Below are 20,027 nucleotides of genomic sequence, written 5' to 3'. Positions count from 1 at the left end.
TTTGTTGATGTCTAATATGTACTGTGGCCAGAGCATGCATTGCCCTGTGGAGCCTGTTAGGTATGCATCACATTAATTCTGTGAATGCCTATAGCTGTAGACTAGAGGTCATTACTTTGCCAGTGCTACGACATGTTGCATCAGCTGTGACTCTGACGGAGGTTTGAACTATTGCTCCTGCTATGCCAAATGAGACTCCTGAAGTGTACTTAATAAATCATGATGTTTAAACTGGATGAGCACAGATGCTCAGTGCCGCCATTTTATATGTCTCTGATTGTCTCTGCCATGTCAGCATCCTGCATTTCCACAGTTAATGTTGAAAATTTGTTTGAGATGTTTTTGTTTACATATCATATGCCCATTCATATGCCTTGCATATCACAGAGTTTTGATATTGCACTTTAACAAACCCAGTGTCTTTGGATCAACCATACCCTGTGCATGGCTGCTACCCTTATGGTGTTGTGCTATGCATTTTTGTCAAAACCGGTAGAGGTAACCATTTGGATATTTAATAGACTTCTGTGTGAGAGGCATAAATAGCTTTTCTAATTGGGTCTATATTATATTCTCGAAAGCCGACAATGTTGAATCTGACATTGTCGACACGAGAATATCGAATGCTCAAAATCTCGAGCGTGTAAATGGAAATCTCCATAAGGGGAGATTTCTGTTTACTGCAATGTAGTGCTATCTCGGAGTTGGCATATTTAAGTAGCAGGGGGTGTGCTTAAACCCGTTAGGGTACTTTTTTCTTTTTTTTTTTTGTCTTTTAAACATCGACCATATGTTGTTCGATGTTTTCAAACGTCGATCTTATAATATAGACCCTTTCTAATTAAAGTGTAAGTAATTATTTACAAGGGAGGCCCAAAATTTGATTTTACTTTGTTTAGTGCAGTGAAGGAGGATATTGGTAAGTGTAATCAAACAATCTGGGACTGATTTGTCTCCAAGTCCCTAACCTTTTACTCTTCAGGGGGCTAATATTCATCCTTATATTAGGGGCAGATATCACTGTAACAATTGTACGAGGAGTTATTTGCAGCATAAAGAGATATCAAGACAGCAGCCTGCAGTATCATTTGAATCAGAAGCCAGTATTTTACAGTCTCGTTTATGCTTATCAGTTTCTTTAGTAGATTTTTTTCTATTCATACATCACTGCTACAGGATGAGAAGGATGACTTTTGAAGATTACACTCTGGATTGCAGCATGTGCTTCCATCAGAGCATGGTTGCTTTTTACCTGCTTGTGTGTCTTGGTAACTTTGATGAAATGCACTTTCAGTACATAACTTTTTGTATACAGTATAGTTGGCTCTGAATTGTTTATGTTAACTTTGGTATTCATACTTTATGGCTCATTTGGGTAGGTAACTGTATACCATCTGCCTTCTGGATGCATCTTAGTATGTTACTTCTATAGCCATACCTTACATTTATCTCTAAACTGAAAGATGACATTTTCCCTCTAATTTTGTGTGTACTGGCAACACTGTATCTTTGACTTTCACCTTTCATATATGAGCAGTTGTCACTGCAAAGCATATTGCTCAACTATCCAGATTTGTGCCTCATATTTGTGATCTGATCCTATTAAAATTTGTGGTTTTCTGGAAAATCCTTGAAGTTTCATGTCATTAAATAATGATAGTCATTTGAGTTTCAGACTTTATACCCATCAGAAAAATGCATGCTGTCAAAACACATTATAAGTTTAAAAGAGCAATATTTAAAATTTGTCCCTATTGTTGTGCCGTTGTTCCCCCATTATTTTTGGCTTTGTACAGATTTCTTGAGTTAAGAGGTTGTGACGTATGCTGCAAAGCATCGACTCAAAAGAATGAATTTCAGGTAAAACTTTCTGGCTCTTTTGGGTTGACATCAGAAATATGACAACAGGTAGCTTAGAAGAAAAATGTTAAGTATGAAGCTAACTTGACTGGTTGTTGTTATATAAACAAATGCATATCCTTTGCAGGAAGAAGAAATTTCTATGCTTGGAGAAATTACTCATTTGCAGACTATATCAGAAGATCTGAAAAACCTTACCATGGACCCTCATAAACTGCCAGCTGCAAGTGAACAGGTGATTAGAAAAACAAAACTGTGAAAATGTGTCTTATAGTTTGTTGTGTGGTATTAAACTGATTTTCATAGTTCATAGTAGTTAAATGGTTCAAAATCTGTTGGTCAACGAGGAGCTTGTATAGATACCTCTCAGCCTGCAAACATTGAAAATAGGAACAAAAGCCCCCCCGAAAAGTGGGTATCTCCAGCCAAAAATCTGGATATCTAACTAGCATGACATTTGAATGCCAAACAGCACTTAACCTCTTCCTGCTTACAGTAGGAATATGAACTACTACTACTCTGAAACACATTTAAAAAACAGAGTGATACAAATGATGGAAAAAATATAAGCACATTATCAGAGACAATGTGTAAAATCTGTAGAATGTAGTAAACAGTACTGCAAAATTGTACCACACAAGGTCAGTTATTTTTGCTACCGAAAAAAGGAGATGTATACTGTGTGTCCTCTTTTTTTAAATTACTGGTGTTACTGCAATGTCTTTCATGTAGTGTGGTTTTCTGTGGTCTAAACATTTTCAGAAATCACTTGACACATTCAGAAAATCATATGAAGGGGTAAATTAGGCTTGAAAATGGGCATACTTCCAAATATAGGAACATCATGTGCAGGGCTAGATGAGGCCTGAAAGTAAGAACATTCGTCCAAAACAGGGATGGTTGAGAGGTCTGCTTGTGAGTCACATTAATGAGTCTGTATATAATGTATGGGTCAGTTTGAAACTTGAATGAAGTTCATTTTTACATGACCTGTGAGTTTGTATCTAAAGCACAGCTGTTTACTTGGTGATAATGTTTGAATTTTATGAGCATCCAGTTTAAACAAGTTTCTTTCTTTATTTAATTTCTCCAAATATTTATGTTTTTTAGTACCGTGACTGGAACATACACCATGCGTGCAGCCCTGAGAAGGTTGACACCCATTGAAACCCCAGCTTGAATGGAGTGAGACCCTCAACCAGCATGTTTGAGCTAATTTCTGTGCGATCTCTTTGATCCTGCATGGGTTAGGAAGATCGAAGCATTTTTGCACTGTGCTACATGACATGTTCATAGGTTTATAGGTGCTTACTAGGTTAATGACCACAAGGGCCTTTTTAAGCCTAGCCATGCATCCCAAATCTCTGATAAGTTCTGATGCCCTTGATAAGTGTAAGCATGGGCCTGGGAGATGAACCATGTACAGGTTACCTGCTTGCATCAGAGGTGTAGGTGCCAAACCAGGGATTAATTTTGGGTTTCCCATCCAATTGTCCAAGTTGCACTTGAATTGGATTAGGGAGGAACTCTGCTTCACATGGATGTGGAGCCTGTTTCATAGACGAGGTTGTCTCTGGGATACATACCTATCTCTCCAGCAGGTCCTATTTATGTCACAGGCAAGGTTTAAGTATTTAGAATGGGTAATTCTGGTACTGTTTGTTTTGTGGAAGTACAGGAGGTCCATCTGAGTAGGGTCTGACAATGCCCTGTATGCCAGGCATAGATTTCCCCTCAAAAGCCTGTAGGAGACAGAATACAAGGATAGGGCCTTGAGGCGGTCTGCATAGCACATATTACTTACGCCCTGTATTCTTTTTGTGAGGAACCTCTGTGGATGTTTCAATTGTTGGATATGCCTGGTTAGGTACATATCAAAGGGGGCATTGTACTCAATGATAGGTCTGATGAATGCCAAATACAGTGGAACAATGACTTCCTTGGACATAGATGCCATATTTTGTTTATAAGTTGCGCAACATGGAATGATTTCCTCACCACTGTAGACACATGATGATCAAAGGCTAGATTACTATCTATGTACGTCCCTAAGTCCCTAACTACTGGGTCAACTCTAAGGGGTGTGTTGTCAATATGATAGCTACCAGGGATGAATGACTTCCCAAAGGATACTGTTATGCTCTTGGCATTTAGTCTTAGTCCATGACTCTGACACCAGTTGTTTGTCTGTGTCAGCCCCTCCTGGAGAACATTTGTGTCAGTGTGAGATTCAATGGCAGCTCCTAATTTGCAATTATCTGCAAATTTAGTCAGCCAGAGACCACTGACATTGGCCTTGACTTCTGAGATGTAAATGCCGAAAAGGAGCGGTCCAAGGACTGATCCCTTAGGGACTCCACTTGTGATTGGGCTCTTTATAGAGGTGGACTCCCCAATTCTAACTTCCTGGGTCCTGTCTGTGAGCCAGTTGGCTGTTGACTGGGTGACGTATGGGTTTGCACCTAACCTCTTCAGTTTGTCAACAATGCCGAAGTGAGGTATTGTGTCAAATGCCTTGGCCAGTTTAAGGTAGACAGTGTGAAAGATTTTGCCCTCATCCACTGCTTTGGTTACCTTCTCAAAGAGGTACACCAGGTTGAGTAGGCATGCTCTGTCCTCAGCAAAACCAAACTGGGTTGGGTCCAGTGTCTGGAGGTTTACTATATCTCTGTTGATCATCTCCATGATAAATCTTTCCATGGCTTTACATATAAGACTAATGAGACTTATGGGTCTATAGTTTCCAGGGTCTGTGGATGGCCCAGCTTTGTGCAGAGAGATGACTGTTGCCTTCTCCATTCATGAGGCACGAAGCCTGTTTGGAGGCTGCAGTTAAATAGTAATTCCAGAGGCCCTGATAGGTCATGTTTCATGCTATTTAGAAGGCATCCTGGGATATTGTCTGGGCCCATTGATGCAGTGTTCAAGGTCTTAGAGACAGCATTAAGGACCTGTTCCCTAGTGATAATAGGAGGGAAGGTTGAGGGGGAGAAAGGAGTAAAGTTGGAGCTGAATTTATCAGCCAGGAGGTTTGCTATATTTTCTGGCTCAGTATAGGTGGCTCCATTTACAGTGAGCTCTGCAGACAATGGTGTATTGCCTTTGAGGTTGCGGACATAGCTAAAAAATGCTTTGTGGTTGTCCTTGGCCTGGGAAGCCAAACTTACCTCAAATTTGGCTTTGGTAGACATTATTTCTCCTCTGAGTTGTTTGTTTAGTTTAATGAGAGCACTTTTATCCTGCTGGGTGCTGCACCTCCTAATTTTTGCTATGATTTTCTTCCTCCTGTTATATATCCAATTGATTTTGTGATTCCACCAGGGTGGCTTGTTTATTGAGTTAGTTCTGTACTTCTTCCTGGGGGTACAGCTCCCTCTATGCAGCTATTAACATGCTTGTACAGGGTTTCTCTGAACAGTTCTGCATAGGCAGATGTGTTCTCAGGGTTTATAGGGGCTTGAAATTTTGCCAGGTTCTCACTTAATTGCAGGAGGTTAGCCTTAGAATAGTTCCTGAATATTCCCAGTTTAGCTGGGGGTCCATGTTTTATTTTTACTTCAAAGGAGACCATTTTGTGGTCTGACCTTACCAGGGAAGGCATTACAGTAGGAGGTGTGCAGCACTCTCCCATATTAGTGAGGACCAGATCCAGTATGGTTGCACCCCTGGTTAGTGTATTGACTCTCTGGTCCAGGGAGTTTGTGTTTACAAAATCCAGGAATCCCTGTGCATGTACGTTTGATGTTGTATAGGATTCCCAGTTAATAGTGGGGTAATTAAAGTCACCCATAAATATGGTATTGGGTTGAATGTTTTTTGTTTCTAATAAATGTAATTACATGGTATGGGTTTCCTAGGTCATAGAGGGGGACCTATAGCTTGCAAGGAAGTGGTATTACATTTTACCTATGGTGATTTGAACATGGAGCATCTCAACTGCAGTGTCCTGATTGACCAGCCTTGAAGTATATTTATTTTGATGTAAATAGAGACACCTCCACCTTTACTCCCTGCCTGTGAAGTAGCTGGTCTAAATAAGTGGAAGGCATTATAACCTTGCACTGTTGGTGTGTTGTCCCCATCTTTAAACCATGTCTCAGAGACCGCACATACATCAGCATTCTCTAGGGTAAACAGTGCTTCCAGGGAGTGGAGTTTTTTTGCTTAGGCTGCTAGCATTGAGCAGTAATACCTTTAGATTTTCTTGGTTTTGATTTGCTATGTTGGAAATACTTTCAGTTTGGCATTGTCTAAAAAAGGCACTATGGGGGAAGACAATGTTTTAGCTAATATTTGAAAGCCTAGAGAGGAGAGGTGCAAACCATCCCTGTCAAAACAGTGTGGTCTGTTGACCATCTCTTTCCATGCTGGGAAATATTCCACCCCCTTAGAATGACACCAGAAACTAAGCCAATTATTAAAGTCAATCATCTTTTGTTCATATTGTAGCATCATCCTTGGACAAGCTAAAATGCTGCTCAATGCTAGGGCTCATACCAGCCTGAGACACATATTGCGAGAGCTGTATGATGTCTCTCTTCATATAGTCTAGGGAGGTACATTTCAGGTTATTTGCTCTCACATGGACTATGACTGAGTCTTATTGGTAATTGTAATCCAATGACCTGAATGCATACGTAATGTTGCAGATCCTAGCCCGTAATAAGCAACTGACAGCAACTTTCTCCTTACTCATCCTGGTGAGAGGGGCATCAGTGTGTCTCACAATGGAGTTTCCAATGACTAGAATGTTGGATTGTGTGTTGTCTTGCCTTATGAGCTTAGTGGTAGAGACTCCATGAGATGTAACTCTATGTGTTGATGTGGGTGTGTTTTGAAAGAGTGTGTTTGGAGCTGCTGAGGGTCTTTCTTATGTATACTTTGTCTAGGAGGTGTTTGTGGTTTAGGAAGGTTACATGTAAGTGCCTCAATATATGTGGGTCTATATGTCTGCTTTGAATTGTGATGGGTGGAGCATGTGTACTACTGATAACCTTACTGACATTAGGAGTATTTTTATGTGAGAGTTTTACCTCCAGTGACGTTGTGTAAATGCATCTCTCACATACCGTATCAGTTTGTTTGAGAAGTAACTGGTTGTCATTAAACATGAAGCAATTTCTACATTGTCTCAGGATGCCCATATCTGCCAAGCTGGTAATGGGGACATTAGGAAAGTTCATATCCATGGCAACAGACCCTTTTTTATTGATTAGACTGTTGGAGTGAGAATATCAGTCACTGTCAGGATTATCCGATTTGCAACTATGTTGACAGTGCTTGTCACTGCAAACTAGTTGCCCTGTGTGCAACTAGATATTGTAGAAATTTAAATTGTGGTTTTACAGGAAAAATGTCACTCAAGGTGTCTGAGTCTGTACAGAGCACAGCCAAACACTTGAGGGGAAACTAATACGTAGACCCTGAAAATTGAAGGATGAAGCATTTAGGCAGATATTCTGAAGTTAGAAAGAAATTGAGCAGTATTTACTGAAAACAAAGAATTAGCTTGTCAAGAGTGATGAAAAGAGGGAAGTCGCATGAATGGCTACTGCCTGGCTACTACTAATGCTGGTCTCAGCACAGCTTCACTTTGTTGGCATACAATACTCCTTTGCTTCTTCTCTCACCAGAAGCAAAATGTTAGCACCAATCCCAAGAAGAGAAGCAGGCCACAGCCTGTTTGGTGATCCACAGTCTTGTCCCGTATGATGCAATGGTCTGTAGGCTTGTAGCCTTTTTCTGGTAAATGCCTCGAATAGCAACCAGACCAGGTAGGTACGTTAAGCACAGACACTCACTCTCCAACCAGAAATGGTCAGGAATCAATGTACTCTGCTCCTACGCTCACCAGGATCAGAATATAAGCACAAATTCCAAGCTGTCACCTATAAAGCAGTTATTATGCTTTCTGGTGATCAGCAGTCTCCAGGAAATAATGTCCCTGTACTCCTTCTCTTCTTCTTCTTTCGGCTTTTCCCGGTCAGGGGTCACCAAGCACTAATCCCAAGATATCTACTGTGAGGCAGAATGTTGTCTCTCCAGTAACAGGTGGTCTTGCAGTAGATGCTTAAAGGTAAGATGAAAAAAAATGGTCTATCCTAAACACTGCAGTGTGCTCTAAGCAGTTAGATATGAAACTGGGTAACTTAAGTTTTGCCTGTTTAAAAAGTTAAGTTTTAGTGGAGAGCCAATATTTTTAAAAGAGCAAGATAGAGTGAAAGGGGGTAGGCACTTTTGTATTGTGGTACTATGGAATACAGTAGGATGGACAATAAATTTAAATAGTTGAAGGGGAGTGATTACACAATTACACAAAATTATAATTTTGTGCTTACACCAGCCAGTAAAGACAGACAGGAAGTGAGATATATGGTCAAATTAACATAAGGAGCAGGCAATTAGAAAGACAGTGGTGTTTAAGTACACAACAGTAACAGGGTGGAAGGATGGGAAAATTTCTGTCTGACTCACAAGAGAGAGAGCTGTGGTCTCTTTTCAAGTTTTAATATGCAGTTAAAAGCAGAATACAAGTAAAACACAGTGTAAAGAAAACAAGTCACAGTATACAAGATAGAAAAAGGCAATAAAGTAATACAAAATACAAGAAATAAAAAGCAAACTAACCTTTCCCCTCACAGCAAACTGTGGTAGAGTCTGGGTGAGCCTTTCCAGAAACTTTTGATATGTGTGGTAAGAGAGTTTACTCCTGTCCCACAGTAAGTCTGACGGTCTTCTACATACTGTTCTTCTCGCCTGCATGAATTTTTTTTTTCAGTTTTACAGACATCGTCCCAAAGCTAGGCCTCCTTTTCATTTTTGGTGGACACAAATTGATTGTTGCCATTTGGCCTTTACCCATTATTTACAGTATTTACCAAGGTTTTGATCATAGTGAACAAGTCCTTGCAGAAGACTGGTATCCATATGCACCTTTACCTTTATGCTTTTTTCCTGGTCATCCTATCTAGGGACTCCCTTGAAATATCCTTTTGGGGAAATGTCCCTTAGTTTCAGTCCCAGGAGGATGTTCTTAAATTGATAGAATCCTCTCACACACATACTTTGAGGATCGCCTTCGTAGTTGCAGAGTTGGAAACACTCTATTATGAGATGGTCTTTTCTGCCGTGAGAGAGGAATTAGGTGGTCATGACTTTGGCTGCACTTGTGAAGACACAGTGCATGGTCCAAGCTTAAGCTTTGCTGTATTTTTGGGGCTTTAGGGTTGCCATAGTCTTCATAATGTATTTTGCGTGACAAATATGCAAATGCAAAACTGGTCATTAGCTGTAGAGCCTCCGTCCACTCATGAAAGATCCACTTGTCTGCTCAAGTATGTATAGCTCAGAAATTGACAATTCAAGTACACAAATGGCATACACATAGCTACTTAAATCTGTTCTGGTTACAGACGATCAGTACACATATTAAAATTCAAGAAAAGCATTTTGGGCAATAGTTCAAACCTCCCTGCATTCCTGACCACTCTTAGTTAATTTTTCTCAGTCCAAGATAGCTGTACCTTAGAGAAAGAATAATCAGTAATAAACATACAAAACATCACCACCTGTCTGTCTATCATCACGGTTTCTCTCTAAGTCTGCAAGCTCAGTGACAATGATAGATTGAATACCGCCACATTAGACCTGTGTAAAATAAACACAAAAATCAGCAGTCCCTGTCCCAAACAGTAAAACTTAAGCAGCAGTAATTCTGCAGTTCAGGCCTTGTAGTGGAGGATCATCTCCATCAGCCTTTCAGTGTGCATTCCCTTCCTACAGCTGAAATTGATACAGATTCTGCAGATGAATGCATCACTAGTGGGATGAGATAGCCCACTATGGACTTCCAAGATGGCTGCACACTGATCAACAACTTAATTTCAGATCTCCCAGTGTGAAAACAGAAGCAAAGGGCCAGTTGAATTTTCAGCGTGGATAAAATTTAGTTACTGGCTAGTGGGTACACTGCCTGGATGCCAGCAAAGAAGGAGAACTTGAAAGAAATCCACTAGGAAAAAGGTGAAGCGAAAAAACTTTCTGGGAAAAATTCCACAGCTGTTCCGCAGAAAGCAATTTAAGCTTCAGCTTTGGTATAAGAAATGGTTTCCAGTAATTTAGAGGATAAAATAAATCAAATGTACACAGAGGTGATTCAAATAAATGAAATGCTGAACGAATATATCAATTAAAATAAAACACTGGAAAGAATAGTAGGAGCTCTAACTAGCTATTCAGATGAAGTAAGAAAACTGCAAAAATCAGAGGCTGAAATGAAGGAAAGGCTGGCTGAATATCAAGCTTCTCAGGAAGAGCTGTTTCATAAAATAGTAGAGGTTGAACATGGAGTGCACAGAGAAAACCTGAGATGTTCTACCGAATGAGAGAAATTGGAAGGAAGATACTGTATTAATTTTATGAAAACACAAACATACAACTGGTATGGTGTTCCACAGCAGGATTTGGTAATGAAAGAGCATATCAAGTATATGCTCCAAACCTAGCCACAAAAAAGCAGCAAAGACATATATTAGTAAAAATGTAATCATATCAGCAGAAAGAGCTAATTCTCACAAAACTGTGGCAGAAAGGAGCAGTAGTAAACTTTGAGACAGCAGAGTGTTTGTGGAAAATTATTTTTCACTGTACACCAGGAAGAAAAGAAGCAAATTTAGCATAACAATTAGGAAATGTTGATAGGCAGGTGTGACATTCAAGCTGCTGCAGCCAGCTGTTTTTAGAATATTTTTTCCCTAGAGGATCAAATGCACTTTTGATGCAGAACAGGCAAAAGAGGAAATAAAAAGTTTATCCAGCAAAAAGTGAGCCAGCAAGCAGAAGGGGACTATGCTTCTCAATCTTCTGACATTAAAGCTGACAAGAGAGACATTGCTAGTAAAATCTTTTAAAATGTTCCAAGGGACAGTGCTAGACAGACAAAAAATAACACAGTAGTCGACTAGAAGACTCAAGAGTACCTTATACTATAACCAGAGCCTGGTGTTGGGAAGTAGAGATGATCAGGAAGAAGACCAGAGGCACTGACATTAGTTAATAAACGTGAGACTGTAAAGCATCAGCCACATCTGTTAAATATGGCTTTGCAAAAAAAAGTGGCCAAAAACACTGGACTTTACTAACTTTGTTAAACTTGAGAGTGAACTATAATGCATATGCCACACTTCATATCATTAATGTTTAAAAGGACATTAAAGGGACAGTAAAAAAGTAACTGTAAGTAAAAGCATTTTTGTTCTTGTTAGCATTTGTATAAAATATTCTGTGATACAAATTGCTTGTTATATTGTAAAGTAGTGTGCAGTCAGGTTTTTTTTTAAATGGGTGAGGTTCTTTTCAGTGACTATTGTATATGTCAAAGATATTAAAGTTACACTTGAGAGTTCTGAGCATTCTTTGCTATTAAAATGCAAATGTAAGTGTACAGTACAATGGCTAGCAGTTCAGTGAACAATAAATTTGTAATTACGAAAAGTGAATAACATATAGTAGCTTCTCCAGTAGCCTTAATACTTTAATGCATTTAATGCAATGGTACACAGTTCAGTTTTATTTAAAGATGGCCAGTGTACTTTTTCTTAGGGCTGAAAGGTAATATTTTGTGAACAAATGCAAGTTTTTTTCACAACTGGGAGAGGAACAGAGATCCAAAAAGTATGGGTGATCTTAATTTTAGATTAGGTAATGTTGTGAGTACATCTGTCAATTTGGGGCATTTATTACCATCTGGAGAGTTAATCTTCATTTTTTTTAATTTACTTAGGTTTATATATTTGGTCTACGTTAATAAGAGCTGGGGATGTTTTGAAAATGTATTTAGTTTTTTGAGGGTTTTCATTAAAACAAAAAATCGTGAAAATGTGACACAGGATCAAATAGAAATGAGAAGAAGCAACTGTATAATAGAGCTTTCCAATAATTAGTGTGTGGATGTAAGACAAACAGAAATATGCATTCAAAAAATTGTCACATATTAATATGTGGGAACAATAGCTTTATATCATAGTGACTACTCTATCCATATCATTTTAGAATGTAAATGGACTTACAGGTACAGACAAAAAGAAAGAATATTGAATTATATTAAGAAATGCAGAGTGCAAGTAGCAGTGCTTCAGGACACATTTGGAAAGAAATGAGCATGTGAATTTGACAAAGGATTTTAAGATGGATATTTTGCAGAATATTCAGGATAAAGGAAAAGGGGAGTAATAAGATTGATTGCTAGAGGGGTTCCACTGTTGATAAAAGAGGGAAAACAGACAATAATGACAGATTTGTGGTAGTAAGGGGCTATTGGCAAGGGAAAGTATTAAGCTGGCATACATTTATATTCCACCAAAAACTGCTATTTTATAGAGCGTAAGAAAATTTTAGGAGAAATATTCAGCTGAAATTTGATTTGCAATAGTGAGGACATATCAAGGGGATCCAAAAAGGAAAATATAACAAAAGAGGGTAGTGGTGGTGCTGCGGTAGCGTTGTCGCCTCACAGTTAGACGTTGCCCGTTCGATTCTCAGAGCGTCTTCTGTGTGGCGACATGCATGAACGGGCGTTCCTTCGTTGAAGGTTGTGCGTTAGGCCCGGCAAGCCAGCACGTAAAACTCTACTGCCAATCATTAGCGGACCGGAGTTCCGCTGTGGCGACCCCTAATCGGGAAAAGCCGAAAAGACACAAACAAATAACAAAAGAGGGTAGATTTCTACTGTTTGATCCTGCTGATTTTGTGGCATTAACACTGTAAAACTCTACTGCCAATGTTTCTGCAGACCGTTGTTCTGCTTTCGCTACCCCTAACAGGGAAAAGCCGAAAGGAGAAGAAGAAGAAGGTGTTTGTTTCCTGGAAAATGCTCTTCCTGACAACTATTTCTTCTGCTTTCAGAATTTCATAACTTCAAACCCTCATGCAAGTAACTTTCTGGTCTTTCAGAAATATTAGGTGCCCCTCAGAATAACTCATCCCAAGAGTGGTTTCTGAGTTGTCACTGAACAAGTCTATTCATCTGTCTCTTGTCTTTGTCAGGGCAGAACCCAAACACTGTATGCGCACTGCCAACTTGTATTTTTATGTGAAATATGTATGCAGATTTGGGAAGGTAAACCAGCTCTTAGTCTACCCTGCTGCTGGACTTGAAGTGCTTATGGTGAACAATCAGACACTTTCAAAGTGGATTGCCAGCCACATTGTGTTTTGCAATCAAGTGCCTTACTGTTTGTTGTGAACACTGTGGTCCCCACTTTCTGGTTCAGTAGTATTTTAATTGTAGAAGTCTATACGGCAGCCTCTTGGGATTGATGTACACCATCACCAAGTATTTCTCTGCCTCAGCATTGAGTCCAGGAGTAAGGCATCATTTGGTACTGTGTAATTTTTAGACTCAGCTTCAGAACTTGGCCCAAGAACAGTTCTCTGATTTTTTCCACTTTGGTGGTTACTGTCTGCAATTCATCCTAATGCAAGACCCATAAGGATGGATTGGGAATACCTTACTGCCATCACTGTGTATGGTGGCATCTCTTCCATTCAGCCTTGGGTGTGGGAGTTCCTTGTAAATGGATTAGGTATATACTTTTATATTAGCTGTTAGCAGAGAGAACATCAGATCTGTGTTGTTATAGCTTAGTTGCAGGAAGGTGTTCTGTGGTGGCTTGGAGATGAACCGATAGGCCCTGTAGTTAAGCACACTTAACCTAGTCAGCATATGACATCATGCTATGTACAGATACAACGTGCTTGCATTTCCAATTGCGTGATTTTCTGAAATAAACTGCTTAAGATGGAAAGCTTGAACCCACTGCCATATGAGAAAATGATATAGCAAGGAGTTACTTGTTATTTTTTTTAACTAATGAAGTTGTATTTTGTTCATTCATTGACATTTATCATCTAAGTTGTGTACAGAGCATGTACTTTATATAGAAGGTTAACACTTGAGGTCCTTCGTGTGTTGTTTGTGAATGGACAGATGTCCTAGAAAAAGGCCTTAGTGCTGGATATAGTGAGGCAGTATTCATGCATATTTTAGCTGTCCAGTTTGGCCCTTGCATATTGGTGCAAGACAAACACCATTTAGTCTGTCTGTCAATTGAGGGGACTGTTAATCAGTAATAATTTACAAGCACTTCTGACTACAATCCTCTTTGTTCTAACACAGCATACTTTTAAGAACTGATAGGTTAAGGAAGAGGTCCTAGGTTTCAGCCTCATTTCAGCGACTGAAACATGTCAGGTTTTTGTATAATGTTCATACTTATTGACTAAGGTGGCCAAGTTGAGTAGACCAGTTCTAAGCCCACTGTGGAAGCTAATTTGTTTACCTGGGATGAGCTAAGAGTCACAAATGAGCAGGAAGAGTTGTCTCAAGAAGATGAATTTGTTAAACAGTGATTAAAAAGCATTCATCTTTACTGTTCTCATATTTTTGAATGATTAATATTAAATAGTTTATTCTGCACTGGTTCGTCAAGCCGCGGTGGTGCAGCGATACCATTGTCGCCTCACAACAAAAGGTTCTCCTGTTCGATTCGTGGCTGGAGCGCCTTCTGTGTGGAGTCTGCATGTTCTCCCCACGGTCGAGTGGCGTTCGAAAGACATGCGTGAATGGGCGTGCCTTTGTTGAAAGTTGGGCATCGGGCTGGCACCTCGGCACCATAAAAATCTACTGCCAATCATTAGTGGACTGGAGTTCCGCTATGGCGACCCCTAACCGGGAAAAGCCGAAAGAAGAACATTCTGCACTCGTTCGACATGTAATTAATCATGTTCTGTTGTTCAAATACTTTACCTTTTGTTCTCTATCAAAATGAAGTTTAGGTGTGCAGTTTTATGAACCAGATTGATTAAGTTAAAGTTTACATTTCAGTGCACCTTTTTGCTATTCAGAGTATGCTTTCATGGAGCTCTTTTGTTCAGATTGCCAGTTGTATCAGAGTACATTTTCTTAGGTTCAGCAAGATGTCCGTGCAAGACTACAGTGCATTTTAATGGGGAGTTTCTCCTTTCTCCACTAGTGTTCATTGTTAGTGTTAAGTGTCAGGGGGGTATGGGAGCAAAGAGCACTACAGGGCAGGTATATGAGGGCTTGCCCCCTTTTAAAAGCATTTATTGGTAAGTTACTGAATAGGCTTCAAGAAACTGACTTGCTTAGATGTAAAAGATAAACAGTTCCTTGAAGTATTGTGTATTGATGCATCGTAGGGAAAAGTACTGCTGTTCGGTATCCTGTCATAAATTATGCTGAGTTTTATATGGTTAAACAAATGCAAAAAGGTGTGCTCAAAAAATATTTAAGTGTTTTCACAAAGCCATGGACTTCAGGCAGACTTACCAGCTTATATTATGTCTTCTGCATAGAACAATTGTAATTAAAAATTTGTTCTGTACTTGTTTCAGTCTCCAGGTCTGGGTTTTCTTCCTTGATCTCTAGATACAGTTAATGTGGGATTTTGCACACTTTTTCTTTGTTTGTTTGGCTGTACTGTAGGTACTCTGGTTCCTTCAACCTAGTTATTGACTTGATCTTCTAAAACTATCAGTATTTTCTGTTTACTGTTGCCCTCGTAGCCTTGAGTTGTGACTAAAAAATAGACTCTCTGAAAGATCTGTTTGCTTACCTGATTAGCAAATAAAGTAAATTAAAAAGAAAAATGTGGAAGTGGAAATGATGCACTCCCTAAAATGCTGCTTCTTGGATAACCACTGTCTTTCAGACCGTTAACTGGACACCATCCACTAAGCTCTTATACAGCTTTCTTACTATGTTTTCATTTCATAGTTTCACTTTTAGAAGAAAATGGGGTATGAAGAAGTTACATTAAAGTGGATATTTAGGGCTGTCTTAAAAATATGTTAGACTTCTATTCTGATATAATGGTTGACGTTTGACTTGCAGTACCAATATCTAGGTGTAGGAATGGACTTTGGCATTGATTAGCCAGCTTTAGCTGTATCCCATAACATTTTTCTTTGTGAGGTCTCCTAGTGCAGACAGAATTATTTGTGTTTCATCACTGAGTTATTTTGCATCCTGGTCTCTTGGGTGAAATTTGAGAAAAGAGGTAGGTAATAGCCATTCTGCATGGCAAAACCAACCTCTCCTACATGTCTCATGGCCTAGTCTATGTCTGCCTTTCCACAGACATGCTGTGTTAAAATGAAGGGGATATCTAGGTGGTCCTGGTGAAGGAGTTCCACCTAACCTGGTTGGAGCTGACCACCTATGGCCTTTAGGCTGATGATCTTGTGAGACCAATAAATTAGCAGGCCAGCCTGAAGTGCATTTAAAATGAATAAACAAATGCATTTATCTGAATTTGTCAGACATAAAAACTAAAAAATAAATGTATTTTGCTAGCTAACAGTTCTTGTTTATTTGATAGTGAATTGTCATCTGAGTTTGTATCCTAATTAAAGGTGTGTTTATTTAGCGTAATTTTAGCCTGGAGTGCCATACTAAGCTGTTCACTGACATTGCTCAGTAGGAAAGTACTTCTGATGATTATTTTATGACTGTATTTGATTTTCATCCCCAGGTAATTCTGGATTTGAAAGGTTCTGATTATAGCTGGACATATCAGACACCACCATCATCTCCCAGTACGACCATGTCGCGGAAGTCCAGTGTCTGCAGGTATGTTGCATGTTATTATTTTTGTGGAGGGTGGGCTCTAATTCCCTCAGTTTGGTATATTTTTGTTTAATTCACTGATATTTTTTGGACTAGGAGGTACATGTTGTTTTGATATGGCTGTAATTGTGCAGTCACAGCTCATTTTGTCAGGCAAGTAATGCTTAGATGCTTAGTGGGTTCTGATTACACTTGTTCAGCATTCGTAAGATATTAAAGCAGCTACCTTGTTGATAGGTGGTGCGGTGAGGTCATTAAGTTACTTTGGTATGTAGTGTAATGCCTCTACTCCCAAGAGTCAGACTGTCCTTGAGAGAATCCAGAGCTCCCACTTCAGTCTCTGATTCTCTCTACAATTGCTCTTACAAAACATTTGTTAGCCCAATTACAAGACATTCTCAACCATAGAAATGTGAATATAAAAGTTAGATTTGGGGCTCCCAAGTCTACCAATTGACAAGAGAACTGCTTTATGTTTTTGGGGTGACCAGCAAAAAATGTAAAGTCATTTGTGTTTGAGGTTTAGTCTTTGTCCCACTCTGTTCAAGGAGAACTGAGTAGTTCTATTTGTTTAGTTACATATTCCCTACAACTGTCTGTAGATCTGTCACAGTTGTCTCATATTGTACAGTACTAGTAGTGTGAGGCACTGGCTTTTGTCAGAGTGCATGACAGCAGGCAGTATGAAGGAGGTTGGTAAAAACAGTCAGCTGTCATTTGTGGGCTGGTGCATTGAGTGAATTCTTAGGTCTGTGGGGGACACCTGTTTGTAAGGTGAGCAAACACAGAAGCCCAAGTGTTGAGTGTGGATGGTAGTAGAGGGGATAAAATGATTAATAGATTAAAGCATGAAAAGTTTCTTTTGATCCAGTTGCACTGAGAAGACAGTTTAACCAATATAGTTTGTTTTCTGTGTCTCACGCTGTGTCCCTTCAGTCAAAAGTAGCTTTGCAGTTTCTAATATTTACCTCCATATTCCCCCACTGTGTATTACCCATGATCCATTCACTGGAAAAAATAGAATATAACAGAAGGTAAAGTCCATTTCAGTACGTAGTCATGCCTGTTGGTTTGGTCCAAGCAGTGAGGTACCAGGTATGTGCTTTAAGGGCATGACAGCAGCACTCGGTGCCATCCTCTCCCACAACCCTTTGAAGAAAGTAGAACGGTGTCAATGTCTTGTTCTGTCAGATGATAACAGCTCCTGTGTGTGTGTGTAATCTGCATTCACTGCAGTCTGTTTGGTATAACAACCTCAGGGTAAAACCCAAGCCATTGTTAATGAGCACAACAGAGCTGCCAGAGCAGCAGTTGTTGCCAGATTCTATTTTTTCAGTGCTGACATGTATAGTTTAACAGTGTTACAGATCTGTAGATTTGCCACAGTCTGTGACTTAACAGCCACAGCTGCTATTTGATTGTACAAAGGATGGGACCATGCCATTTATACACTAAGTTATACCTGTAGTGAGTGCCCATGGAGTTGTGTTCATCTGTTCTGTAAAGTAATGCAGTGATTGAATATGCATGTTTGATCTCTGTAAATCTAAGTGTTCTTTGATGAATTATGCTTGTATTTCTTAACTACAAAAGTTAAATGGTTGTATAAAGCTTGTTCAGCAAAACCCACATTGCTGTGTGTTCCCTTTTGTTATGTCAGCATAGTGTTTTCTGTTATGTGACATCTTGTGTTGCATTACCTTTGTGTCTGTCCTAACCTCCTAACCTTACTTTTTGTTTTAGTTCATGTTTGTTTGCACACATCACTGCAGTAAACTTCATTTTAATGATTGGAGACCAGTACCAATGTTTCTAATCACAATGAGAGTTTACTAGTAGGAGAGTAACACGGCACTGAAACCTGCTTTTATCTACAACAGTTGTATGACCCAAGCTACCTAAATTCACTGCTCTTTTTATCGGTCATCAGTGTATTTCTACTAATTGTCAGTCACAGAGTTTCTTATTGTTTTAAGTCATTACAGACCCTAAGGTAGGAAGCAAGTACAATTAGCAGCTGAAAGGAACATTTGTGAAGTTGATTTAACTGTACAGTATTCCAGAGTGTTGGCAGTAAATCGTGGTGGTTTGTTTTAAAAAGCTGCTTAAATCCAGTACCGTTGGCACAGAGGGATAAAGTCTTGACTACTACCCACCAGACCCATGTTCGATTGGCTGAGAAGGATGCATGCGCATAGGGTGGCAAATTGCACCCCTTGATAATGTGAGTTACATGTTCCTATTCCCAAGGAGATGTGCCACGTCTTAAAAGAAATCCAGCCTCATTGTTGGGATGCTGAGAAGGCTATAAGCAACCCCTGTGGCTGCCTAGAGGAAGCCCCTCTTGAGTTAGAAGAGGATTGATGGTTGATAGGCATGGGGGGAATCCAGGTGTGAGAATACCAGATTACTGGTCTTTTTAGTATTTCTGGGTTTTTTTGGGAGGGGGGTCAGAAGAGATAAGCCAGGTTGGGATTTGTCTCAAGGATTATACTTGGGGAAAAAAGTGAAGTTGATCATCTTAATATATATATATATATTTTTTTAATTTTTGGCCCAGTGTCTGCTGGTCAGCTGTCAGCTGATCAACATGACTGCACTTATTTGTTCCCTAATTGTGTGAAAGACAATCATGGTGTGGACATCATCCAGGCATCCCTCAGAGGATTTTGGTATCACCTCCTTCTTTCTCCACTACACATGCTGGTAAACACCAAATAGCTCTGCACGCAGAGGGCCTTAGTGAGGGAATATCAATTGATTGTTCAAGTGGTGTAATCCCTTAGAAGGTTCTAATCCTCCCTTTGAAGCAGCATGCTGCATGTGATTTCCACACTCCAGCAGGATTTCTTCACAGAGTGTGCCCCATAGACATGTATTTCTGACATTCTTTCTGAGAAAGGTGTGCCCTTACATCCCTGTACTGAAATATTAAGACTCAATGGTCATACAACTCTCTGGTTCATAGTGAATACTAGGCTAATGACCACTGGGGCCTTTGCAAGTCTAGCCATGCAACCCAAATGTCTCTGATGAGTTATTGTGCTTTAGAGGTTATTTTAAGGGGTATATGTTAGCTAGGGCATGATTTAATTACTGCCACTGTTTTTCAGAGGCATAGGTGCCAGATCAGTGGTGAATTTCTGGTTTCCCATCTACTGGTCCAGGTTACACTTCAGTAGGGTTAGGCAAGGGCTTTGCTTTGCATGGATGGGAAGCCTGCTCCAGAGAATGGGAGTTCTTTAAGACACATACCTGTCCCTCCAATGTGACCTATTTATATCATAAGCAAAATTTAAGTTCATGGTTCTGAAGCTGTTCAGTTTTGGAATATGCAAAAGGTCTATCAGAATGGGGTCCAAGATGCCTTCTGTGCCAGAAATAGATTACCTCTCAACAGTCTGTAGGAAACAGAATACAGAGATAGGGCTTTGAGATAATCTATATAGGAAGTTTTGTTTACGCCCTGTATTCTTTTTTGTAGTGAACCTCAGTAGACATTCCATTTGTTGCATATGCC

General features: G+C 39.6%; 1 protein-coding gene across 3 annotated transcripts in view; it reads left to right on the top strand.

Annotated features, from left to right (window-relative positions):
* Window positions 1–20,027, top strand: part of MTSS1 (MTSS I-BAR domain containing 1) — a 1,668,097-nt gene that overhangs the window by 1,357,181 nt on the left and 290,889 nt on the right. For all 3 annotated transcript variants that reach the window (XM_044066600.1, XM_044066599.1, XM_044066601.1), the window contains exons 8-9: window positions 1,988–2,095; window positions 16,413–16,510. In XM_044066600.1, coding sequence (XP_043922535.1) covers window positions 1,988–2,095; window positions 16,413–16,510 — 206 coding nt within the window. The remainder of the gene's footprint in view (window positions 1–1,987; window positions 2,096–16,412; window positions 16,511–20,027) is intronic.

Source organism: Protopterus annectens, chromosome 3.part1 (genome assembly GCF_019279795.1).
Source record: "Protopterus annectens isolate FY-2018-M chromosome 3.part1, PAN1.0, whole genome shotgun sequence".
NCBI classification, from domain to species: Eukaryota; Metazoa; Chordata; order Ceratodontiformes; family Protopteridae; genus Protopterus; species Protopterus annectens.
The sequence above is the reverse complement of the archived record's forward strand: the minus strand, read 5'-3'. Positions and strand labels throughout refer to the sequence as shown.